Source organism: Varanus komodoensis, unplaced genomic scaffold (genome assembly GCF_004798865.1).
Source record: "Varanus komodoensis strain SLA01 unplaced genomic scaffold, ASM479886v1 scaffold1, whole genome shotgun sequence".
NCBI lineage: Eukaryota > Metazoa > Chordata > Lepidosauria > Squamata > Varanidae > Varanus > Varanus komodoensis.
In genome coordinates, this window is record NW_025335268.1 from 97,993,243 (window position 1) to 98,018,951 (window position 25,709).

A 25,709-nucleotide genomic window follows, 5' to 3' on the forward strand; every position below is an offset into this window, starting at 1 on the left:
AAAATTCTGGTTTATGCCTGGTGAGTGTGTGTATTTATCTAAAACAAGCCTCAGATGAATGTCAAATTTTAGAATGGAAAATATAATTTCAAGATTGTTACCAAAAAGATATTACAGAGATCAACAAGGTTTATGCCTAGCTCGTATGATGCTAAACTGTATTTAGAGTACAATCCTGTGGCCTTCTTAACTGTCTAAGGGGATGCAGGAATCCTAGCTTTGAGGTCCTGTGATCTCAGAGCTGGAGCTCTGAATACAAAGCCCCTGCCCTACAGCCTATATAACTGTGCTGACTTCCTCTCCAAGGAGGAAGGGTATGTGTGCCAAGGAATCTGGGGCTAATAGTTTATGTCATGCCCAAATGACACACCAGTCTCCTTCCACTCGGCAGAGCTTTGTTAGATGGCCGCAAACAGCCAGCTAGATGAAATGCAGAGTGCAAGGTGTAGCAGCAGTGAACATAGCCACACCATTCCTTGCTTCATGAACAGGATGCAAATAAACCTTTGAGTGCAAAGGTTTATATGCATCAAACATAGATGGTTCTGAATTGTGCCCATAGTACAGCCTTCCCCAACCTGGTGACCCTCAGAGGCATTTGGGCCACAATTCCCATCCAGCAGGGCCTTTGACTGGGAATTTCGGGTGTTACAATCCAAACATGTCCAGAAGGCACAAGGTTAGGGAAGGCTGCCATAGTGCAGAAGCAATCAGCCTTTTTGAAAATGAGTGCTGCCTTCCCGTGGAGGTTGAACGAATTATGGGCAGGGCAAAAACTAAGTAGGCAGAAGGTCAATCTTCAAAATACATTTTCCATGCTTTGGACATATTTGTCTTGGCCATAACTGGTTGCCAAAACATCAATCTAAATGTAATAAGAAAGGGGATAGATGAAGACCTGCTGCTGTACTACAAATAGATCAACAATGCTTCTAAGTGACAAGCCACCTGTACTTCTAAATAGAAGGCAGGATATCATTACTTTCAGATACAACACTTAAGTATGCACTCTTCTCATTTATGATTTCAGAGTAGAACTCCTTAACTAACTACAAAATTCTGAAAGCTGGTCACATAAAAGAGTTACTTTTGGGTTGGCAAGTGTACAGAAGACAAACTTCATCACTGTTCATAATTTATTGAAGGATATCAGCTTCTACCAGTTACAGCAATACAATATGGAAGGTCCAATATCAGCATGTCAGTAACCTGCCAAGAAAAAGATTCAGTCACCTCATCTTGTACAACTCCCATTATGTTACAATTTATCTTCTGAGCTTGGATAATTAGACTGCTGGACAGAACAAAAAGTATGTGCATAACTGATGTGAGGAAATACAAACAGCAGCTATCACAATATATTTCTATCCTCAGCTATGCCATTCAGGCAGCAACTGCAGGACATGTAGGATGGTATCCAAAGTGAGGTGACTACTAGGTGTAAATTAAGGTAGCACAAAGCCAACACCAATAGTTAACATTATTGGCATTGTATTACTGTAATTTATGCTAATATAATGTAATTTACATTAGCAGTTGTACTCTGCTGGACACTACCCAATGCATGCAGCTGCACATTATCAGATAAAAAGTTAAGTGTGCACCTGCTGAGAGACTTAGCAAATTACATAAAGCATCCATAGAATTGTAATCAATAGCAAACATCCAGGACAATTTGCTTCTCATTCAAACCTAGTGCTAATACTGTGTATCTGCATCTGGTATTTACAAGTTAAACTACACACTTTGGAACTAATTCATGATCAATATGGAGTTTGTCAAGCAAATAAACTAGAACCAATAAATGTCTTCATGGCCAAGCTGAAACTGGAATATGCAAGTGTAAAAATCTTGTTGACTAGATAACCATTCATCGTATTAATTTGGTTAAAGTCTTGCATTATTTACTTGTAGCATTGTAATACTTAGGATTCTGAAGTGGTATTATATATTTGATGAACCATGATCTACTTGAGTGGCTGGAGATATAAAGGCCTAGATATATGAGAACCAGCTTATATTTAAACTTCTTATTCAATAATGATAGACATTTATACAATAAGACACTTACCCATTTTATTTCTCTGTTACAGCTGGGGTTTTTTTCTTAGGCTTCAGTTTAAAGTAAAGGATGAGCAAAGCAACACCCGAATATGTGGCTAATACACACTAAAAACAGAAAAGATACCAGTCAGGCTAGACTTTTCAAAGTCATGCTATGCAACTATTTGGGTGGATACTTACATTTCTTCTGCCTGTTATAGTAAAGGAATTGAAGTATTTCTTAATTCCTGTGAATTGATATTGTGTCCCAGCATCATGTCCTGCCATTACTGTTAGTCCTAGATTTTAAAAAGAAAGTTACCATGTGTCATAAACTGCCCTTAAAGTATCTTTCAGCCAAAGCTGACCTTTATTCCATTTGTACAGATTTACACATGAGAGCATTCACTACTATGACATTGCATACAGATGAACTTCTGAAATTGGTGATCCTAAATTGCTTGCTCAATATTTGTAAAAAATAGCCTCTCTGCATTAGTGTTAACATTCAGAGATTAAGAGATTCAAATTTAATAGTACCACTTTTAGAAATGCAATCCAGGCTTACAGATACTGACTTGCTTAAGTCACCTAAACCTCAACAGCTAGGAAAGTTGGAGAAAGAAGACTTGTCCCACCAGTAATTATTTAGTGCAACTGACGAACTTTTGAGCACATGGGCAGACAGGCCGGTAAGAGCTGGACATCTTTTGTGGACTTACTTGTAAGAATTATGGCATTGGTAACTAATCTGGTTCCCATGTTAGCAGCAACTCGGATTTGAGTATATTTCAGGACTGAGTTACCAGGTGTGGACCAATGCAGTAGCACACATGGTTCTATTGCTCTCACGTAGCCTCATGTCAGCAGAAGCATCTAAAAACCCAGGGATGCACCATATATGACTTGGGTAGTGTTACATCCATACTGGGAACTCTAGTTTATCTCTTCCCTGACAAGCCATGGTCATACCCCAACAACCAACTCTTGGTTACAACTCTGCTTTGTTGAGGGTGAGTCAAGCCACAATTCCAAGTTTTAAAATAACACTAAACAGGCCAGGGATATATAACACTAACCCAGGGACAGACTTGACAGACTCTCTGAGGATCTGAAAAAAAGAATTGTTGCTCTACATAAAGATGGTTTAGGCTATAAGAAGATTGCCAGGACCCTGAAACTGAGCTGCAGCATGGTGGCCAAGACCATACAGCAGTTTAACAGGACAGGTTCCACTCAGAATGGGCCTCGCCATGGTCGACCAAAGAAGTTAAGTGCATGTGCTCAGCATCATATCCAGAGGTTGGCTTTGGGAAATAGACGTACGAGTGCTACCAGCATTGCTGCAGAGGTTGAAGAGGTGGTGGGTCAGCCTGTCAGTGCTCAGACCATACGCCGCTCACTGCATCAAATTGGTCTGCAGGGCTGTTGTCCCAAAAGGAAGCCTCTTCTAAAGAAGATGCACAAGAAAACCCGCAAACAGTTTGCTGAAGACAAGCAGACTAAGGACATGGATTAGTGGAACCATGTCCTGTGGTCTGATGAGACCAAGATAAACTTATTTGGTTCAGATGGTGTCAAGCATGTGTGGCGACAACCAGGTGAGGAGTACAAAGACAAGTGTGTCTTGCCTACAGTCAAGCATGGTGGTGGGAGTGTCATGGTCTGGGGCTGCATGAGTGCTGCCGGAACTGGGGAGCTACAGTTCATTGAGGGAACCATGAATGCCAACATGTACTGTGACATACTGAAGCAGAGCATGATCCCCTCCCTTCGGAGACTGGGCCGCAGGGCAGTATTCCAACATGGTAACAACCCCAAACACCTCCAAGACAACCACTGCCTTGCTAAAGAAGCTGAGGGTAAAGGTGATGCACTGGCCAAGCATGTCTCCAGATCTAAACCCTATCGAGCATCTGTGGGGCATCCTGAAACGGAAGGTGGAGGAGAACAAGAGCTCTAACATCCACCAGCTCCATGATGTCATCATGGAGGAGTGGAAGAGGACTCCAGTGGCAACCTGTGAAGCTCTGGTGAACTCCATGCCCAAGAGGGATGAGGCAGTGCTGGGAAATAATGGTGGCCACACAAAATATTAACACTTTGGGCCCAATTTGGACAGTTTCACTTAGGGGTGTAGTCACTTTTGTTGCCAGCGGTTTAGACATTAATGGCTGTGTGTTAAGTGATTTTGAGGGGACAGCAAATTTACACTGTTATACAAGTTGTATACTCACTACTTTACATTGTAGTAAAGTATCATTTCTTCAGGGTTGTCACATGAAAAGATATAATATTTACAAAATGTGAGGGGTGTACTCACTTCTGTGATATACTGTATAGCTCTCCAAGTGTTGGTGGATTGCAACTCCCATCGTCCATCACTTGGCTAGGCTTGTTAAAGTTGATGGAATGTGCAATCCGACAACATCAGGAAGGCCACACGTTCTTCCTCCCTTATCTAAAACGTCTGATACACTGAGAACAGAAAACTATGCATAATTAGTAGACATATTTATGGCTGGTTGCCGAATGTTGGGAAGCGCATGACCATTTTTCTGCCCAAACGCGCACAAGATTACACCTTAAACTAATATGCAGATTGGTAACATTTATAACGCGGTTTAAGAGACTATGGTAGGAGAAAGCGAGTCCCATTTTTCCAACAACCCTTCAACCCTTTTAAGAACAGCGAAACAAAAGTGCTGACCTTTAATCTATTCTAGTGTATTCACCTACTAAATGCCCCTGCCATTACCATGAAAAGTCAGGTTGGTTACTTCCGTCAAGGGAGTGATAAGGTAGTAAGGAAGACTCTCCTTTTCTAATAAACCTGCTCACACTTCCAAGAAAATGAAGGTTCAACCCTTCTAAAAAACCTACCGTCCGCGCTTTCTTCCTTGCAATAACCACTCAATGTCCTTCGCTAAAGAAATGGCACTCACAGCGGAGAATCCCTCCTCTCGTCTCTGATTGGCTGAGTAAGCCAACTTCCGAATAAAGCGGAATTGCCTCCGAATGGAGACTCTTGATTGGATGAACTATATATTCACCAAATGACCGTTCCTTTTTTTTTCTTCTGTTGTACCCAATTGTTTCTGGCTCTATGGTTGGTGAGTCCCCTCAGAGTATACTTCCTGTAGCTTTCCCTGAGCTCATTTTTGTTTCCGGGTTATAGAGGAAGCCGTGCCTTCGGCGTGAGCATGCGACTGGATTAAGTAAGTGTGGAAGCTCTAAGTTATGAATGCTGGGAAAGCGAGAGAGAAGCAAGCATGGAGGCTAGCTAGTTGCAGCAGAAGTGGCCTGCGAAGCTGGGTATTGAGAAATCCGGCATGGAGGGTTACACGTGTTCAGCTCTTGGATGGAGAGACTGTGGCAAAGGGCTTGCATTATCGCTGATAGAATGACTCTTGCCACCTCTCCCATGACTGCAAGATTCCTCATACAAGTTTCTGGAGGAGTGCTAATAAGGGTTTTTGGTTTTTTTTTTTTTTTTAGAGGAAAGGAAAGACTGTAACCTTGAAAAATCAAACTTTGAGCTGATCAGACTCTTCAAATCAAACTGTCTTCCCCATATTAGACTAGGGCTTGTGCGAGGGAGTGTGTACATCTCCGTTCCTGCTGGAGTTTCTGCCTCTTGCCCTTTTCTCCCTATCTGTCCCACTTCCACTCTTTGCTTGGATAATTGCAGCAAAAATCCAAACTGAAAAAAGATGCCCCCAGATTCCTTTATGACTGGACAGGTGGTCAGTTTGGATTAAAATGCCTGAGGCTAATAGAGCGAGTTTTCTACAGAGATGTAACAGGGATTTAGCTTCACATAAGATTCCTTTTTATTTATTGTTTGCTATCTGTTTTTCATATTCCACAGCACACAGAAATGTATTTATATATAATTCCATTTATGTGCTGCCTACTACCATAGTCTCAAGGTGGCTTATGATAAAGAAATGAAAAGGTGAATCTTGTTTCTGGCAGCTGATTTGGGAAAATTGTACTTACTGGGTTTTTTTGTTACATTGCTTCAGTAATGTATCTGTTCCCTCTGTATGCATTTTGTTACAAAATGATCCTCTCAGAATGTATTTTTTTTAAAGTAGTGGCCACTGCTGTGACTCAATTTGGTTTTGAACATAATCCAATTGTGGATGATGACTTCTTGTTTGATGGCAAAAGGCATGGACTGCATCTGTTTAGAGCAGCCTTTCTTATCCCTGTGATTCATACTGGCAGTTGTCCGTCACATCTGGAGGGCACCAGGTTAGGAAAGGCTATGACAGAGTGTCATAACCTCTCAGGAGAGTTACCTTAATTCTGATTATAAGCCATAGTCATACTTTATTATATTCTTGCAGTCTGATGTTGTTTTAGCAATGAAATGATGTATTTGTGGTGATTTTACCCTATGAATTTAATTTGTATGTGCAGGTAATGTTGCCTTTTTCCTCACAGAAGAATAAGCATGGCATCTGTAGAAGAGAATTTCCCTCGAGGTGGCATACAGAAGAAACAGCAAGAAGGAAAAGCATCCAGGCAGCCAACAGTAGACCAGGATAATTTATTCAAAGTATGCAAATAATGAACACATGAGGCTGTCCTCTGCTGAATCATTTAGTTCAGTAATCCAAGTGATAGCTGTTGTCTTAAGTCTCTTTACCAGCATATGGCTAGTTCTTGTAGCATTAATGTATGGCTTGGTTTATTTTGCAGACTGGACTATATTCTTTTCCAGTTTAAATTCTCTTCAACTTGTTTCCTGTAGTTTGTGTTAATGAGCTGCTTTGCTGCACCTTAAAGAAGTATTTTTTAAAAATTCTGCCTTAGACCCAACATGAAGAAGTAACTCAGAAAAGAAAGAAAAAGCATCAAGATCAAACTAATCCCAAAAAACTCAAGATTGAGACGAAAGCTATTACAATAACCAGTGTTAAGAATTTTGCACTTCTTACAGCTAAGGTTAGTCTATAAACCTGTGTTGTGGTTTGTTTGTTTGTTTGTTATACTGTTAACTAGTATTTCAGATTGGATTGTATAGTAGATCTATGTTGTTGTGCTAATGAGAACTAATTGATGGTTTAATAACCTAAAAGGAGGAGGATGTGGTTTTCCTTTTCTAGCTTTAATGTCAACTTTTAGTCATTTTCTTAAGTTTATGCATTTTTGCTACTAAGAGTAGTCCAGTGTGTAAAACATCTGAGAAAAGCATGTCTCTGATGATTGCATGTTACTGCTTGTTTGTTTTTAAACAGTCTCTCAGTGAGGGGATGCTGCTCTTAGGATGTGTGAAAGAGTCCAATCAATTTGAGCTGGTGATAAGCTTACCAAATGGGCTCACTGGATTTGTGCAAGTGACACGGATTTGTGATGCCTACAACAAAATCCTAAATAAGCAAGTGGCTACAGATCAGCATGTAGAGGTAAGACATGATGCATGTTATGGAGCTGATTGATAGGTTCTTCAGCTGATAACTGAATTGCAGAATTTCTTCTGTTCAACAGGACAAACTATGGTCTGCTTTCCCCTGCACTGTTTGCCTTGGAAAGAGACTACTTAAGTGATAGGGAACTGTATTTGGGTATGCAAAACACTTGACACATTGTTAGTATACGTAAGTGTTTTGTCTCTCTCAGGAACTGGAGAATGCCCACTAAAATTATCATTTTCTAAGCACAATGAAAACAAATGTTTACTTTTCACCCAGCACTTTTCTTGAATTTGATTGTGGCACATCTCTTGTTGTTCCAGTCTTCCAGTGTTTTTGCCATTAATGTCAAACTGCTTTCAGCTTGCTTTCCATTTTATACAGAATTTAAACTTTGAGTGGTATATGATAGATGCTTATGGTACAATGTTTATTTTGCTAGAAGTTTTACAGCCAATGATTGGATACCACAATTGACATTTGTTATCTTTATTTTGGTTTTCAATCCTTTGAATTATCTTTTGCAGGATCTGGATACTCTCTCAGACTTGTTCTGCCCAGGAATGCTGCTCAGGTGTGCTGTGGTTGGGGTGGAGAAGACAGCTACAGGACGCCAGAGTATACAGCTTACGATTAACCCAAAAGATGTCAACAAGTCTTTGAACGCTACAGCTTTGAGACCTGGCATGGTATGAAACACATGAGTTGTCTAAGTTTATTTATGTGATAAATCTTGACTCCTCTTCTAAGGCTGCTGGCTAAAACCAGACAATTAAGCAAAACAGAATTGCAAGGCACAACGGCATAGTCCAGCTCGGATGTGGAAATTTTTCTTACACGTTTAATAGGCATGTAAATGGTAGAATGTCAACAGGTACAGATTCTTTTGTCTTAGTATTGTGGTGGTGTGAGCACCGGTTTTCCTCTGTGTATGCAATAGCCTTCCCCAGTCTAGTGCCCTCAGATGTACACTACAGTTCAGTCGCCAGCACACATTGCCACATCTGGAGGGAATTATGGTTAATACATTTGGAGGGCACCAGTTTGAGCAAAGCTATCCTAGTTAGTTTTCAGTGGCAGAAGAAAACTGCAATATTTGCAAATTAAAGTGGGGGGGGGGCGAAGGGGGAAATAGCTTTGATCTCTGCTGGTTTTATGATGGATTTGGAGCAGTGATAAGGTATACAGAGTAGAACACCACTGCTTATCTTTCTTTTAGTTATTGCCTAATTTAATATTGAACAAGCAGTCTGACTGCTATGTCTCCAGTATGTCTCGCTATTGCAAAGGAAATAGTTTCTTTTATTCTTGCTGGATGAGATACTGGAAATTTCTCTGGAATGCTGTGTTGAATGTATGCCTCTCTTACTGCTCTGCAGTCATTATGGCTTCAAGAAAAAGTTTAGACATATTCCTTTTAAGGGGTTTAGAGCATTTGAGAAGGAAGAGGGAACAGTGAGCAGTCTAATGATAAACCCCCTTTTGTGTTAACATTTCTTCTCCAAACAGCTGCTTTCTGGATGCATATCTAGTGTGGAAGATCATGGTTACCTTATTGATATAGGTGTCCATAATACAAAAGCTTTCCTGCCTCGCCAGAAGGCCCAGAGTTACCTCCAGTCAACTAAGAAAGGTATAACTTTGGAGTGGTGAGTGTAAACTTGTGAGTGTAGAAATGAGTGGTTTGTAAAATTAGAGAATGCTTCTGTTCCGTTTCTGAATTCAGGCAGAATTCTGTTTCTCTCCCTCTGTCTCCCTTTCCCTCTGTCGCCCTCTTTATATGACTAGTTTTGTTGTTAAGCTTGTGTATTAAGTCTGTTTCCATTAACATGGTCTGTGCCACCAGAGTATCATTTTAGGATGATATTTTTCATTTTTAATGTGATGGCAGTGTGGAGCCAGTGAACAAATAAGAGGAAAAGCAAATGCAAGAATATGTACTCATAATGACAGAAAAGTGATGGGAAAGTTATGCTGATGAGAAATTATATTTGCGTGTACTGGTCTTGTAGGAACTGAACTAAAGATAGGTCAATACCTGAACTGCCTAATTGAAGAAGTAAAGAATGGTGGAAGAATAATCCGCATGTCCATCAGTAAGTCTGAGGTTGCTACAGCCATTGCTACAGAAGAGCAAAACTGGTCACTCAACAACTTGCTACCTGGCCTTGTAGTGAAAGCTCATGTTCAAGAGGTAAACCATTCTCTATTAATTTACTTTTTTAATAAGATGATGAGACAAAGGCCAGCATCTGTTTGCTCTCTTGGCAGGTGCTCAGTGAAATGCCATAACTCAGCAATGCTTGAGTTTAAAAAGTTTAGCCTGTCTACTAAGACAGGGGTCTGAATAGTTAGCAAACAGCTGCCATTACCCTGATATGAGCGCAGCATGTTGTGTTTGTGAGTGTACAGACTGAATCTACTTTTCATTAGCTTTGATTTTATTCCTATAGGAGGAAGAGACAATTATGATTCAAATTATGACTCATCAATTCAATTAAAAATAAGAGTAGATTCACAAAGGCCTCACTGAGATCCTCTGATTCCCCTGTCCTACATAGTATTAATACAGTTAAATGATAAACCGCTGAAAATAGGCAACTTAAGAAATATCTTTAGTCACATCAGGGTACAATCCTATGCTTGATTAGAAAGAAATCCTACTTTTTTTGGCTGGAGAATGCTGGAAGTTGTAGGTATTTTCCTTTCTAAACATATATAGGATTGTGTTCTCAAGAACACTAACTTTGTCTAATCTGTCATGGCAATTATTCTATTTCATTTTTAGCCTATAGAAGAATATTTGTTTCCTTCTGAATGTTTCTAGGTTACTCCTTCTGGGATTTCTGTACGCTTTTTATCTTCCTTTACTGGAATTGTGGACTTCATGCACATGGGCCCTCTGAAAACAAGAAATTATTCATCAGGTCAGACGGTAAGTGATTTTTACAACAAGTCTTAAATTATATAAGGTGGTGCTGTGGGGCTTAGATAAGTTCTGGCATGAATGGGTCTATTGTTTAATTTTTTATTATTTTTTTCAACATAAACCAAATACAAAAAGAAGAAAAAATATATGTGAAAAAAGTAAAATAGAATAAGGTTGCCAAGGGATTTTAAACAAGTACGACCGATATATTCAAGTCTCAAAATTTATCTGTCTGTCTGTCATTCAGCACTGTAGGGGAGTTCAGAAAAGGAGAAGTTATTATTCAGTACACCAACAAATTTTCCAGTTGCTTTAAGTCAATTATAGATGACTTTTAAAGATGAATGGGTTTATTTCTAAACTGTTCCTTCCACATTCATCAGGGCTAGAATATAAGGTTGATATTCTTGGCATATTCTGTTGTTGCTTGGCAACCTACCAATCTTTCAAAAAGCACATTTTTTTCCCTCCCATTTTGTTTTTTCCTTCCAGGTGAAAGCCTGTATTCTCTCCAATAATCCTAGCTCCAAAGCAATACGCCTTTCATTGCGTCCAGTTTTCCTTCAGCCTGGCACACAGCTTGGCCAACTTTCCAGTGATCGGATAGGCACTGTAGTAGCAGATTCAAAAGTGAAGACCTTTTTCAAAAATACTGGTGCTCTCTTTATGTTGGATGATGGCAGTCTAGCTTTTGCACATGTAAGTCACTTAATGTTGATATTGTCTTGCAAGATTCAGGCATCTTGTTTTTCATGTAGAGAAGAGCAGGTCAACACGAAACCTATTACTGACTCGGTGTTACATAGTTACTCAGCATCTGTCAAATGTATGTGTCCTATAATGTCTTAATTTTTGCTAGATTAGGATATGCAAGATCAAGAAAGTCCAGAACTTAGCATTTCTAGGTTTCTTTTTAGTGTGCATGTACACTTCAAGCAGCAGCAGCAGAACAAACCTTGTGGATGATTGCATCATGTTATTTTGTGGCAGTTACATTGTGATTCAAACTGGAATCTGCTCATTAATCAAACTTCCATATATTTATGTGTGTTGGCTTACTGCAGCTAAACTACTACTTGGATCAAATCTTTATAGCTTTTTCTGTATTTTTATAGCTAAAACATATGTCAAATACTCCCAAATCCTTCAAACCTGAAATGTTTAAGCCTGGAAGCAAGCATAAATGCCGAATTATTGACTACAGCCTAGTGGATGATCTGGTGCTGGTATCTCTCAAACAGTAAGTTTTCCTGGATTGAGTCCAGATTTGGTCAGATTCTGGGAAGCCTCATTGGAATCATTGAGACAATTTGGCCATGACTAACTTCAGTCCCAACTAATTCAGTAGATCTTTAAATATGATAAATCAGGATCTAACGTGAAATTCACCTGGTGTATCAAAGTGGCCCTCTGGATTCCCCAGATGCCCATGCCCACTTTCTCTGGCAATGTCTCTTTCTCCTGATCACCTATTGTTTGGCTGCTTCCCAGCTTTTGAAGATTTATTTCTCCATTCCAGAAGTTGAAATGCCTCTTCTAAGGCTTTGTTACTGGCAGTCAGAAATTTAAGCCAAAATATAATAGTGCCTCTTGCTCCAACTCTTTTGCCTTCAGCTCTTCCCACCTATGGGACACAGTCCCCACCCCTCACAACTTCTCCAAATTTGAAGTCAGTCCTTTGGCTGAAAGAGGTTCAACACCCCAGTTGTAGTGCAAGGCCTCAGTAAAAAGGAAAAATGGTGAGATGTGTGGAAATACAATGTCTAGGCAAGGCTTGGATTAAGCAAGGATACAGGAGAGCAACAGAAAACTTTTCCAATAGGGCCATATGACACAATCACTTTGTTCTTCTCATGAAGTGGATAGTAACTACTATACAGGTTTCTCATGGTAGGTAGCTTTGTTTGCTTGGGGAAGTAGTAGGTGGGAGTGTAAGGGTCAAATGAAAATCTATTATAAATAAAACATGAAACTGTTGTGTCTGGCATCTGTTCATTGGAGGTTTTCACTTAATGAAATATAACTGCTCTGGGGCATTGTGCAGATTACAATCAGATGCAGGTTAGACATCCGGATGACTTCTTTTAGCATGAATGAGCTAAGGAAGGGCTATTAAACTCGGTACAGTTATTATTAAATATCTTTAGTAAGAGGAAATTGATGATCTTATTGATTTGCTTATGAGCACAGCTAAAATGGGCTACACCAATCTCTCACAACATGTGCCCCTCCAAACATTTTGACAACTCCCAGCATTCCTGATCTTTGACCAGATGTCTGGCTGTAGCTAATGGGAAACCTTCAGAATGAGGAAGTCTGGCCTGGGTTACACAAATAACTGGCTATAATAGAGTAGTGTGTGCTATAAAATAAATAAATTTCAGTAATCAATGCCCTGTGTGTGTGTGGCAGGGTGATTTGTTGGCCCCTGTGTGAACAGAATACAGGACCAGATGGACCCTTGGTCTGATCCAGCATGGCTGCTCATGTGTTTTAATCTGTTTTCTTCTCTATCTTTTGTGGTTTCTGTCACACCTAACAGAATTAATGCTTCTCTTTTGTTTTTTGTAAATACATTTGCAGATCTGTGATTGACGCACCATTCCTAAGATATCATGATATTTGTGCCGGGCAGGTTCTGGAAGTAAGTACAACAAGAGAAACATTCTTAACCCTAACCCTTTTTACAGTCTCAGACATCCAGTTATTTTGCTGAGCAAATCTGAATGTAAGAGCTTTGTCCAGTTTTGTTCAAGAAATATCTCTGCAGCTCTGCACCACCCTTTTGTATTGGCTAAGTATTTTGACCAAAATCCTACTATGTCACATTAGTAGAGCTGTGTTATTCAGTATAATCTAGTACTGCTATTGCAGTTGTTGTGTAGAGATCAGTATGGTTTCCACTAGGTGGCTCTGTCTTCATGGAATCCTTCAATTTAATTCTGTGTAACAGTGTAGGAGAATTTTTGTTCTGCGTATCCCGAACCACAGCATTGTTTCCTGATTCTGTTTGTTTGGGTATGTAGGGTACAGTGTTGACTCTGAAGCCCTTTGGTATGCAAGTAAAGGTGACTGCGCACATCAATGGCCTGGTCCCCTGCCTGCATCTGGCAGAGGTGCTTCTGAAACAGCCAGAGAAGAAATACAAACTGGGGTCGACTGTCAAGTGCCGGGTAAGATCTCCCTGTAAAAGACCACTTAAAACAGGATTGTTCTAAGGAACTTTCTAACAAGGCAAGGTTGGATTGTTCAGCTTTCAGGGTGCGTTTCCATGCAGAAATCTGCCTTTATCATGACGGTTGTAGGGTTGTGGCTAAACACTTAGGTTGGGTGTGCAAAATCCTCTTAATCATAATTATCACTGGATAGCCTTGGACTGGTAGGTGTCCTCAGCCCAATCTACTCACAGGGGGTTTGTGAGGCTGAAGTGAAAGCCTCTGTTAAGGAAAATCAAGTGTCAGCACATCTTCTGAAAAGCAGGTCTGTTTGATCTCAGTAGGTCATACTCCCAAATAAGTGTGTAAACAGTCATTTATAGGATCAGCTGCAGTTGTTCTTCTCTAAAACAGAAGTGAAAAACCTCAAATCTCAACTTCTGGATCTCCCTAAATTGCTACACCCCTTTCACCTGAGCACCAATCATTAGCTAGCTTCCCAACTTTTATGCATCCCCCACCCCCCCAATATTAAAATGTTGACATGCCTTTCCGAATGGTAAGTTACTTAGAATTCAGCCTCCCTGAGCTTCCTAGAAATAAATCCAGCTCTTGGGTTGAGGAAGATTCAATTCCCATGCTTAGGATGGATGAAAATCAATGATTTTAAATGATTTTAAAAAATTAAAAATTGATTTTTAAAATTTAAACCAGATTTTTTTCATTTAAAAAGGATTTTTAATTCAATGCTTTTTGAGGAAGACTATTTCTACAGATAGTTTTCTGTTTAAGATACCTTACAGTCCAAAGGTTATTCATCATGCAATAAGGATTAGTTTGTGGCTGTCTATTCATGCAGTGTTTAGTTTTTTTTGGTAAATGAATTTCATGAATCCATTCACATTGTCATGCTTTTCTAGAGGTTTCTGTAAGATTATTATTTTTTCTTTCTAAAAGATATTATTACAGGTGCTTGGTTTTATAGTTCTCAAAACTGAATTTGTGTCTGCAGAGATCACGTGCCTCTTCTTTATAGCAAAAATGTCTTAAGCATACAAAGTTGAGATGAGAAAAAAATCCCATGGTTCCTTTGCAAATCTATGAATATAGAATCAACCCCTTACATCTTAAATGCTATATTTCAAAAATACCAAGGAATAGAAGAAGAATGTGAAATTGATCTGTGGAAGAAGCTATATGTGAGGAGAGGGGGCAAGCAATGAAAATGAAACCTTTTCAGCAGAATTCTCCACTAGTTTTTGGATTTTTTTTGTGTATAGCCTGAGGTTTATCATATTACTCTTTCCCTGGAGGAGCAAACTTATCATGGCAGCAGGTTGTAAAAGAGACCCAGTTTGGGAATATTTTAATGATTTTCCTCTACCCACAGGTCAGGCAGGCATGGAAATTATGTAGAAAACCATGACTGAATTCTGACGAGTGACTAGAATGACTGATTAGTGATTTAAATCAAATTGATTTAAATCAAATCCACCTTGCCTGTGCTATAAAAGGCTAATAGTTGCTTCCATTTTCAATTCTTTGTGTTCAAAGGTTGTGATTTGGCAGTCTTTTTTATAGGATTAGAAGTTCCATCTCTCACAAAATGAGTCATGGAATCTATGTTAGCTGTAATCCCACTTCCATACATGAATGAAAGGGTAGGAGCTCATTTCATCCTGGTTTGAAACCAGTTTTTCTAAGTTTTTTTTTCTAACCTTTTCCTGAAGTTCTTTAACCTGAGGATGTTTTCTTATGAAAATAAATGTTCTTTTACTTTAGCTTCTGTCATTGAAAGCATTAAATTATTCCGGTTTCTTCTTCTCCCAGGTGCTTGTCTCCAATCCTGAAGCAAGAAAGCTAATTCTGACACTTAAGAAAACACTTGTCAGGTCCCAGCTCCCTATCCTTGCTAGTTATGAAGATGCAAAGCCAGGCCTGATTACCCATGGTTTTGTTGTGTGTGCTAGAGAATTTGGTTGCATTGTGAAATTCTACAATGACATAAAAGGTCTGGTCCCCAAGAATGAACTTGGTGTGCCACCGTTTACTGCTCCACAAGAAGCATTCTTTGAAGGCCAGGTAGGTTTTGGTCATAAAAATAAGGCACCTTGATTATCCATGATATAATGTTCTTAGTTTTAGATGAGATCTATATATACCTACACAATTTTAATGTGCATGCAGCTTAGGGGTGAAGAATGGCTGTTGCTTTATTCTTCTCCTTCTCCTTCTCCTTCTCCTTCTCCTTCTCCTTCTCCTTCTCCTCCTCCTCCTCCTCCTCCTCCTCCTCCTCCTCCTTCTTCTCCTTCTCCTTCTCCTTCTCCTGCAAATCTTGTTACAAAATTCATAACCACCTTCTGGAGTACCAAACAAATAAGAAGATATGGCAGTATGTTCATTCCCTTTCTTTGAAAAACATACTAAGTGTGACAGTTTTTTAAACGTTCAAAAGATGACTTGACTTTAGTGAGGTATTTTATTAGTTTATCACCCATTTACAGAAGATCTCTTGTAAAACAAAGCTGAAGCCCATAACATACAGCCACATAATAAAATGTAGTAAAAATGACACATTTAAGAAAGAATAGAACCACAGTAGCAATGAAGATAAAAGCCAACGATAGTGCAATGATTTAAAAATGCACTAGTCATTTTTAAGGTGAACCTCTTTGGGGAGAGCATTCCATAACTGTGGTGCCACCACTTAAAAGACCTTCTTAGTAGCTACCCACTTTACTTCATTTGGTGGGGCCATCTAGAGAAAGCGTTAGAAGATGATGTCGGGGTTTATACAAGTATATATGGAAAGAGACAGTTCTTCACATAGCCTTACATCCACATAGCTTATGACTACGTGGGTTACTTACCAGCACTTTGGATTTGGCCCATTAGTGAGCTGGCAACCAGTGCAGATCTTAAACCAGTTCCAATTAACAATTGATGTCCTATTTTGGAGCAGCTGAAGTTTCCGGCCTAATTCAAAGGCATCCCCACTTATGCACTGCAGTAATTCAAATGAGAAGTTACTATTGTCTGGATAACTGTAGCTAAGCTTTCGCTGTAACTATATGAGTCTAGCTGAGGTGCCACCAAGGATTTGATGATCTTGTTCATCTGGTATTGTCTGGATGTTGGTGACACCTCCAGATAACCTTCCCCAGCATTTTTTGTACCTCTTGAACAATATGGGGGATAAAATTGAGCCCTTTGGCACCCATGGCAGAAAGCCAATGGACGAAGCAGTACCCCTCAGTGCTCCCTTTTCAAATTGTTCATCCAAGTAGGAGTAGGACCCTACTTGTGCTACCGCAGTGCTTCTAACCACTAACCCAGATAGCCTATCCAGGAAGATACCATGGTCAATGGTTTCAAAAGCCACTGATAGAATGCACACTGAGGGAGGGTCGAGTGCCTGCCCCTTTAAAAGAGGCGGTAATACGACCGGTCCTGAAGAAAGCATCACTGGATCCAGAGATGGCCACTAACTATAGACCTGTGGCCAACATCCCGTTTCTGGGCAAGGTGTTGGAGCGAGTGGTGGCGGGACAACTCCAAGCACTCTTGGATGAAACCGATTATCTGGATCCTTTTCAGTCCGGCTTCAGACCCGGGTACAGTACTGAATCAGCCTTGGTCGCCCTGTACGATGACCTGTGCAGGGAGAAAGACAGGGGGAGTACATCCCTGTTGGTTCTTCTGGACCTCTCGGCGGCTTTCGATACCATCGACCATGGTATCCTTCTGGATAGACTTGCGGGATTGGGGGTCGGAGGCACTGCTTTGCAGTGGTTCCGCTCCTATCTCAATGGTCGATTCCAGAAGGTAGTGCTGGGGGACCATGTCTCTACGTCATGGCAGCTATGCCATGGAGTACCACAGGGCTCCATTCTATCCCCTCTGCTATTTAACATCTATATGAAACCGCTGGGAGAGGTCATCAGGAGGTGTGGGCTGCGGAATCATCAATACGCTGATGATACCCAGCTTTACCTCTCGTTCTCCACTAATCCAGGTGAGGCAGTGGCTGTGCTGAACTGGTGCTTGGCCGAGGTAAGGGAATGGATGAGGGCCAATAAACTGAAACTCAACCCAGACAAGACGGAGGTCCTGTTGGTTGGCGGATCGGGTTTCGGAGAGGGTGGATTTGACCTGGTCCTGAATGGTGCAACACTCACTCTTAGGGATAAGGTCCGCAGCTTAGGAGTACTCCTCGACCCAGAGCTTTCTTTGGAAGCTCAGGTGACAGCGGTAGCGAGGAACGCCTTCCTTCAGCTTTGGCTGATTAATCAGCTGCGCCCCTACCTGGAGTACGACTGCCTGGCGACGGTGACACACGCGCTGGTGACTTCCCGCCTAGACTTCTGTAACGCGCTTTACGTGGGGCTTCCCCTGAAGACAGTCCAAACACTTCAATTGGTGCAAAATAGAGCTGCCAGGTTGCTGACGGGGATGGGCGTTATGCTCACATGACTCCAGTCCTCCGTCAGCTTCGCTGGCTTCCCATTGAAGCCCGGGCCCAATTCAAGGTGTTGATTATGACCTATAAAGCCCTAAACGGCTTGGGTCCTGGCTACCTGAACGAGCGCTTACGTCCGTATATGCCCGACCGCCCTTTGAGATCTGCGGGAGAGTCCCTTCTCCGGGAACCCTCCATGAAAGAAATTAGGAGAGTAAGTACCCGGAGGAGGGCTTTCTCTGCGGTGGTGCCCAACCTATGGAATTCACTCCCCAAAGAGTTCCGCCTGGCACCGTCGTTACTGGTTTTTCGGCGCCAGGTAAAGACCTTTTTATTTAAACATCATTTCAATTGTTAAAACATATGATCTGGCCAGGGCAACTTCTTCCTTCTCTTTCTCCTCCTATATTTTCATTTTATACTGATAATTTTAATTTTATATTTGTAAATCAATGTATTTTTTGTATTTTTGTATTTAATGGTAATTTATTATGTACTATTGTATTTCAATGTATTTTATCATGTTGTAAGCCGCCCCGAGGTTTCGGCAAGGGGCGGCATAGAAATGTTATAATAATAATAATAATAATAATAATAATAATAATAATATAAAAAGACACAGATCCAATGGAAATATAGAGCACATACATAAAAGCAAAATGAGTATTATCAGGATTGAGAAAAAGCTTAGCAGTCCTACAAAGAAAGTATCAGGGTGGACCTGTCTGTAGGGATGAATATGATACTTTGCTAAGATTTTTTGTTTCTTTCCCTTTGCCAATTAGGTGGTCAAAGTGGTTGTCTTAAAATGTGAGCCAGCACAGGAGAGATTATTGCTGTCATTCAAGCTGACAGATAATGCTCTTACAAAGAGTGATAAAGAGAAGACTTCAAAGAAAGAAGTGACATATGAAACTGGAATGGTAATTTATTCTAAAACTTTTCCCTTCAGCTTTCTTGAGACCTGTTGACATCCCCCAGGAGGTGATTAAAATCTGTGATGAAAGGTACAAACCAGGAAAGCAGCTTAATGATGTCTTTCTAGAGTTGTGAATAATTGACCTTTGGAGGTATAGAGCTTTGTACTACATCCCTCTTCACAGTATTTTTCATTAGATGTCTCTCAATTAATCAGTGTGTTTTACCTTGTGATAAATGTTTAAAATACAAGGTTCATAACCCTTAAGAAAGAGAGGCACCACAGGGCTCCAAATATATTATGAAATTACATGCAAAATTTTATTTTGTTTAAACATTAAGTAGATGTTCTTCATGTTAAAATAGTTGTTCCCAGACTTTAGTCGCTATTGTTGAGATAGTTGCATTTTGAAAAACATCATTTTAATTCTGGAACCACGAATTTAAGCAATTTTTCCATTCTTTCTGTTTTGCTCAGATTGCTGATGTAAAAATTCTGAAGAAGAATGAAGATGGCCTAGAAGTTACAATTTTGCCAAACAACCTTTCTGCCTACCTTCCCATGATGCATCTTTCTGACCATGTGACTAATAGCAAATTGTGGTGGCATTGGCTCAAAGGAGATGATATGCTCCCTGGAGTTATATGCCTCCATGACAAGGGAGGTCATATTGTATCCTTTTTCATTCCTCCTATACCTTTTGTTAAACTACTTGTCGTCGTATGTTCCTCTAAGTTAAATTACTGCAATACATTGAAAGTACTTTCACCACACTGCTGACATGATTTTCCCATATGTTCAAAGATTCTGTGCATGCTAACTTATAATCAGCTAGGATTTCAGAATATCTAGTTTGTGAGATAACTGAAATTAAAATCCCTTGCTCCTGTTTCTCACCATGCACCAATCTGGAGATGTTTCATCAATTGCTTGCTGTTAACAACTGTATTTTGCCCAATTCTAGTTCCCTTGAAACATAAAGCCTTAATTCTATACAGGTTTGCCCAGCAGGTTTTATTGTTAAATAGGTCATACTTTTAAAGGTATGAATAGTATTTCAGCCTATGTCAAGCAATTTGAAGGAAAGACAGTGACCTGGCAGCATTTCTGGTGGAGGGAGAATAGATTGATTGGTGTCTCTCATTGCTTTGCTCTGGCAAATTTCTGGTGTCTGCACCTGCATTATTTCTGGGGGAAATCATTAGCTTCTGTGCTGTCTGCCAGTTGGGAAACAATGGACTGTAACTGCAGACAGAATCTGAATTGAAGCATGTAGTTGTTTGCTTACAATGTATTGTGTTGTATGGCATAATATGATTCAGGTGCCTCTGTGCCATACCACTTGAATGAACACCAAACTCATGATCACCAAGTATAAGAGATTGCCAAACTGGTAATTTCCCCTTTTTTATTCCTTGACCTGTCATTTAGACCTTGAGCAGAAAGCCAACAGTGATTTCAGCTATAGAGAAGGAGCAGGTGGTGAAAAGCTTCTCTGACATCCAGTCTGGATTGTTGCTGCCTGGCTTTGTAAGAAATGTCATGCCTTATGGAGTTTTTGTGGAGTTTCCATATGGTTTGACAGGGCTGGCACCAAAGTCGGTAAGGCATGTTATACTATCCCCCCTGAAAACTGGTATCATGATCTCATTTGTTGTATTCCCTTTCTGCTTTATAGTGGGGGTTGGGAGTGGGGAAAGAATGCAAAATAATACCTGGGGATTTCTTGCTGACAAGCATACTCCATGCAGTGAATAAAGTGTGTTTGTGACACAAAGTCCATTACAAAATGTATAAAGTATAGCAATACTGGATGAAAAGAGCAATAAAATCAAGCCAAACACCAAAACACAATCACAAAAGTTCTATAACAAAGCCATCTTTAAAAATAAATCATGACCAAGTTAACTATGTTTGAAAAGTAGCAATTTGCTTGTGATAGAATTCTTAAATTCTGTCAACAGACCACAGGTAATGTCAGCCAGAGTCCGTCCAGCAATTATTTTCAAAAGGAAAGCTTAGGCCTAGGTGACAGAAGTGCCTTTGAATTCTGCAGGCAGGATTGTTTTTAGGGCTGTGAATACAATTGTGCAAGAAACAGAAGTGTTGCCGTGCACCATGAAGGCAATTACATTATTTGATTTGCATAATTATCAGAATTTAAGTAAGAGGGAAATGGTGTGTGTTCTGTTCCATGCTGGCTTTTTCTAAAGAATAGAAAATAAGGAAATGGCTTCAGGAGGAGAGAACCTGTAGAATAGTGGCTAGTAAACGTGTTCCTAAATCAGTTTATTGATAGCTGTTTGGAATGTACTGTTTTCTTCTTGGAGGTATTGAGAACCAGTGTTGGACTTGAAAAGTTGGACTTGAAAAGGCTGTCCATGGAATAACATGTGTCTGTCTCCTTATCTGCATAGGCAATGAGTGACAAGTTTGTAACAGACACGAAAGACCATTTTGTGTTAGGCCAGACTGTGATTGCCAAGGTGACCAGCACTGATGAGGAGAAGAAGCGCATCCTGCTGTCCTTGAAGGTGTCTGAGTGCGCCTCTGAGGATGCTATTTCTGAGAGCTTCTCCATATTGCAACAGTACTTTAAGGAGTTGCAAGAGATCAAGAGCTTCATGAGAAAAAGAGGTAAGAGGTGCCGAGGGTAATATAGATAGCAACTGGAAGCTTCATATAGGCCACTTCATAGTGGCAGCATTTGTGCAACCTCTTTTCAGGGCAAATGCTATGAGCAATTTCTTACAAAATCAGGTTACTTAGTAACATGTCTGTCTTTGTTTTGAAGTAAGGCTGTGATACATAATGTTCTGTTCAACTTGGGAACAGTATTATTCTTCAGAAGTTTGTTTCTATGTGGCTATAGCTCATTTGTTTTGAGGAGACAGCTTGAATAAAGGAAAACGAAATCATAATTTTCACAATAGCCACATTTGGCTGACATAATAAGTCTCCTTACAAAAACTCTGCTGAGTGGGTTGTTCATGGTGCAACTTATAGTGCACTGACAGAGGGTTGGGCTCACTGTGACTCATTCTCCTTCCTCTTCCAACTCGAGTGGTCCTTCATCTGTTATCCCAGCATCTTTTGCCTCAGAACCCATCTTGTCTCCCCATCGTTTTCCATTCCTTACTACCATTTAGGGAGGAGCAGGGATCATTGGAGTCTCAAAAAAGGTCACAGTTGAGGACAGAGAGGGGGAAGCTCCTGCAAGCAGCACAATTGTGGTCATAATTTTTTAAAATTATAATCATTTGGCTAGTGTGCTCTTACAGCTGTCTGATACGTATAGTGCTTTTTGGTCAATGTTTTCTATTTTAGTTGTCAAAGGAAATGAGGAAGAGGAGTTGGTAACTTACATGAAAATTGACAAGGGAGTCTGCACTTAGGCTAATCTATGCACAGTTACTAATGATCAGTTTTCTAGCTGTCAGTTGAAAAGCAACCGTGAAGTAGAATAAGTTATGAAATTAGGTACACCAAAAGGATGGGGTGTGAGAATAACATTACTCGGCAATGTGATTCTCTAGTTTTTCAGTGTTGAACTGACACTTAGTGTCCTCCATCTTATGAGCAGTTCCCTAACTCCATCTACTACAGAAAGGGAAGATATTAATCTTCCTTCTTTCCGTGCACTCCTTTGCAGAATACTTATTCTTGCAGTTACTGTGGATCCCTGGCATTTCTAAAACAACAAAGCCTTGAGAAGCCAGCTGAATGGTTTGGAGTGATTGGGGCTCCATAGTGGGGCAGGTATAAGTACTAGTAGTGCTGGCACCCCATTTACTCTGCCTCATTCTTCCACCCGTATGAGGTTTTTTATAAAGAAAACTTGAATATTTGCACAAGTTTTTGGCAGGGAAATATATACAGATTTAAGTGCTGGAAAGTAAATGGTGGGGGTGGGATTTGTACACCAGCAGTAAAGGAATAGGTTTTGTTTTTATTTTTAGGAACAGTCAGGTGATTGCAGTAATCACAGCTCCTGGTGCATCTAATTTTGCCATTTCCCCCCTTTACCAGTGCTTTTCACTTGACAGCTAGACAACTGGTCCTTGGCAACACAGTGCAAAATAGTCTCTATGCAGTCTTAGTCTTCCCTTTTCTTTGAATGTATGTTATCTACTGTTTTGGTGCTCTCACTGACAGCTGAAACATACAAGTAAATAGACCAAGCAAGACTACAGATATAAGACTACAGCTATAAGAGCATAACTGAAAAAGAAATGGGTGAAAGAAAGAGAAAGAAAAGAGAAAAAATTACTGCACAGTCTTCTTGCACCAAAAACTAAAACATTGACAAAAGTAGTAATAGTTATTCTGTGGTGCTGCTTGGGCATTGGTTTTAATTGGCTGAGATTGTAAATAATTTAATTGGCAGGATTTTGATGAGCCTGCTGAGCAACTTGCTAGTCAGTCCTCACAACCCACTCTGAAACTGCCTTCCCGGCTTCAGATGGCATGGCAATCCATCATGGATTGTCCAGGTGGCTTGTTCCAAACGATCACCCCCACAGGTAGCAGGCATTTCAAATTGACAAAGGTGTCAATTTGCACTGTCAGTGTTCAAGCTATATCCCACAAAATAAGGTAAACTGCTAGTTTCAGTTATATTTAATCCTGAAGATAAAACTTGTTCAGACTCTCTGCACTTGAATAAATAAAAAAATTAAACTGCAAATGAAACTTAATTCTATCTTTCCTTTTCTTCAGAAGATTCCATTGTGGCCCAGCAACTTTGTGAATTAAAACCTGGGCAGCAGCTGGAGCTGGTAGTTGATGAAGTCAAACTAGATGGTACAGCAATTTTCAGTGGTGCCTGTGTTTCTGGGTTGACGGTAATGGCCACTCACAGCCACCTTGGAGGTATGCTATATCTTGTAGTCTTTCCTACTCTTCTCTGTCCTGATTCATACTATGTTTTCAGGTACTGGATGGGTCACTGTCAGCAAAGGGTTGTGTTTTTCTAAATTAATACAAAGGGATGTGTGTGCAGGAGAGAAAGATGGAGGGAGACCACACATGCATGGGATAAATTGTGGTTTTTTTCTCATGACTTTGCTACTCACATTGTGATTTAAGTTATATTGAGTCAGTTACTGGGACACAATTATGTACAGCATTATTTAGATTCCACAGAATTAGAAATTTTTCTCTTTTTTTTAAGGCAAAAATATTACTGGGGGTGAAAAAACAAGAGTTGTGGTTCTTTTTGTTGATTTCCTGAAGTCAAATGTCTATGTATCTCTTCGAGATGAACTGCTCTCCCCCAAATCCAAGAAGGTAATATCTTGAATTATCTTTTATGATCACTGTTAAAATAAACACAACTTGACTTGTGTAATGGAAGAATTGGAGAATACAATTTGTAGAACTGTGCAATATATAAGGCAGGGGTTCTACCTCGGAATCTGAGAATATTTCCAGTCAGCACCACAAATGTTCTCTCATGGAAATCTAAGTTAATCACATAATAGTTGCCATGTGGGGTTGGCTAGTCAAAAGAGGTGGCAGGGAGTGAAACAGCAAGAATAGAGGCTCATGTGGAAGGGGAAATATCAAAGTAATAGAGCAGGAAGAAAGTGAAGGCAGAAGCTAGGAGTGGGGGAGAAACAGATGAGGTAAAGAGTTACAGGAGGAAAATAGCATCTGAGGGAAGAGAAGCAGAAAGACAAAGGATGAATGAAAAAGAGTAAAGCTAGGAATGGAGAAGGAGAAAATAGCAAGGAAAGAGACTTGGAGAGAAATAGTAAGCTAGAGGCTGGGATATGGGGAAGAGAGAGAGTGCAAAAGAGAAAGCTGTGAGAGCATGGAAAAAGATTGGGTGGAACAGGAACAGCTGATTAGCAGCATGTTCAGAAAATAGGTGCCCTAATTTTTAATTTTGTAAATAAAATAAATTTTTGAAAGGGGGCTAAAGTATGGAAAAGTTTGTGGGCCTTGTTGGAGCTCCTCACAAATGCTGTGCTTACTTCAGAAATCTTGCACCAGTTTTGTTTTCTCTACATCTCTGAATGTTGTTTCCCTGGTCTTTTTCAGTTAACCCCAGATTCTCAACACCAGGCCATTGTGCAGCATGTGGCTACAGAACATGCCGTTGCTTCATTGGAAGGAACGGGTCAGCTCATTGCTATCCCTGTGGCATCCCACTTCAATGACACCTTCCGGTTTGAGTCTGAAAAACTGAAGATGGGACAGTCAATTACAGTGGTTTTGAAAACTGTTCAGACAGGTGACCCTGGGATCTTGCTTGCTGTGCGAGGTCCAATGCAGAGAAAGGCTGTAATCAGGCCTCGACATGAATCTGAGACACTAGATGAGGCCTCATCTGTGAAACACTCACTGTGTCTAGGAGAGATGGTCAAGGGAACTGTCAAATCTGTCAAGCCTACCCATGTCCTCGTGACAATTGATGGTCAGCTGACTGGCTCTATTCATGCATCCGAGATTCTGGATCAAGTTTCCGTAGATACTTTTCCAACATCAGTGCTAAAGGTTGGACAAAAAGTGACTGCTCGGGTCATTGGGGGCAGAGACATTAAAACACACAGGTAAGAGAAATGTTGCTAGGAGTGCCATTTTCGTTTGTTGTTGGCTATTTTTGTCAGTATGGTTCTTGCTGTCCCAGGTATGGATGTCTCATTGGACTTTTGATGCTCTGTTCATGATTTACTGTTCTTGTTCAGGTAACTTAAAATACATTCAATCAGATTTCTGCTTCTGCTTCAGTAGTTTCACCTGTTTCTACTTAGAGCAGAAGTTTGCTTTTATGTTA

The 25,709-nt window shown here is 40.2% G+C and overlaps 2 protein-coding genes across 4 annotated transcripts in view; one reads left to right on the forward strand and one right to left on the reverse strand.

Annotated features, from left to right (window-relative positions):
- Positions 1-1,122: 1,122 nt before the first annotated feature.
- ATP5MK (ATP synthase membrane subunit k) lies at positions 1,123-5,058 on the reverse strand. The gene is made up of 4 exons (XM_044437966.1): positions 4,927-5,058; positions 2,245-2,342; positions 2,072-2,169; positions 1,123-1,209 (listed from the first exon to the last, which is right to left on the reverse strand). Exons 2-3 carry the CDS (start codon positions 2,329-2,331, stop codon positions 2,077-2,079), a joined length of 180 nt encoding a protein of 59 aa, XP_044293901.1. The 5' UTR covers positions 2,332-2,342; positions 4,927-5,058; the 3' UTR covers positions 1,123-1,209; positions 2,072-2,076.
- A 128-nt stretch (positions 5,059-5,186) lies between these two features.
- Positions 5,187-25,709, forward strand: part of PDCD11 (programmed cell death 11) — a 35,725-nt gene continuing 15,202 nt past the window's right edge. The window contains exons 1-20 of one of the 3 annotated variants that reach the window (XM_044437990.1): positions 5,187-5,261; positions 6,496-6,610; positions 6,868-6,999; positions 7,293-7,460; positions 7,994-8,155; positions 8,976-9,099; positions 9,479-9,660; positions 10,294-10,401; positions 10,888-11,094; positions 11,511-11,635; positions 12,979-13,039; positions 13,422-13,568; positions 15,381-15,632; positions 18,795-18,932; positions 19,406-19,600; positions 20,360-20,530; positions 21,346-21,565; positions 23,648-23,800; positions 24,102-24,217; positions 24,974-25,485. In XM_044437990.1, coding sequence (XP_044293925.1) covers positions 6,506-6,610; positions 6,868-6,999; positions 7,293-7,460; positions 7,994-8,155; positions 8,976-9,099; positions 9,479-9,660; positions 10,294-10,401; positions 10,888-11,094; positions 11,511-11,635; positions 12,979-13,039; positions 13,422-13,568; positions 15,381-15,632; positions 18,795-18,932; positions 19,406-19,600; positions 20,360-20,530; positions 21,346-21,565; positions 23,648-23,800; positions 24,102-24,217; positions 24,974-25,485 — 3,278 coding nt within the window. In that variant the 5' untranslated portion in view covers positions 5,187-5,261; positions 6,496-6,505. Of the gene's footprint in view, positions 5,262-5,886; positions 6,611-6,867; positions 7,000-7,292; positions 7,461-7,993; positions 8,156-8,975; positions 9,100-9,478; positions 9,661-10,293; positions 10,402-10,887; positions 11,095-11,510; positions 11,636-12,978; positions 13,040-13,421; positions 13,569-15,380; positions 15,633-18,794; positions 18,933-19,405; positions 19,601-20,359; positions 20,531-21,345; positions 21,566-23,647; positions 23,801-24,101; positions 24,218-24,973; positions 25,486-25,709 lie in introns of those variants that run through there. The other 2 variants (XM_044437980.1, XM_044438001.1) reach the window with 2 other exon arrangements.

Bases quoted from the DNA above. Each gene is read 5' to 3' on its own strand.
- ATP5MK (XM_044437966.1), bottom strand. From the start codon at position 2,331: ATGGCAGGACATGATGCTGGGACACAATATCAATTCACAGGAATTAAG. The intron at 2,170-2,244 runs GTAAGTATCCAC...TTCTGTTTTTAG, and splicing joins CTATAACAGGCAGAAGAAAT to TGTGTATTAGCCACATATTC.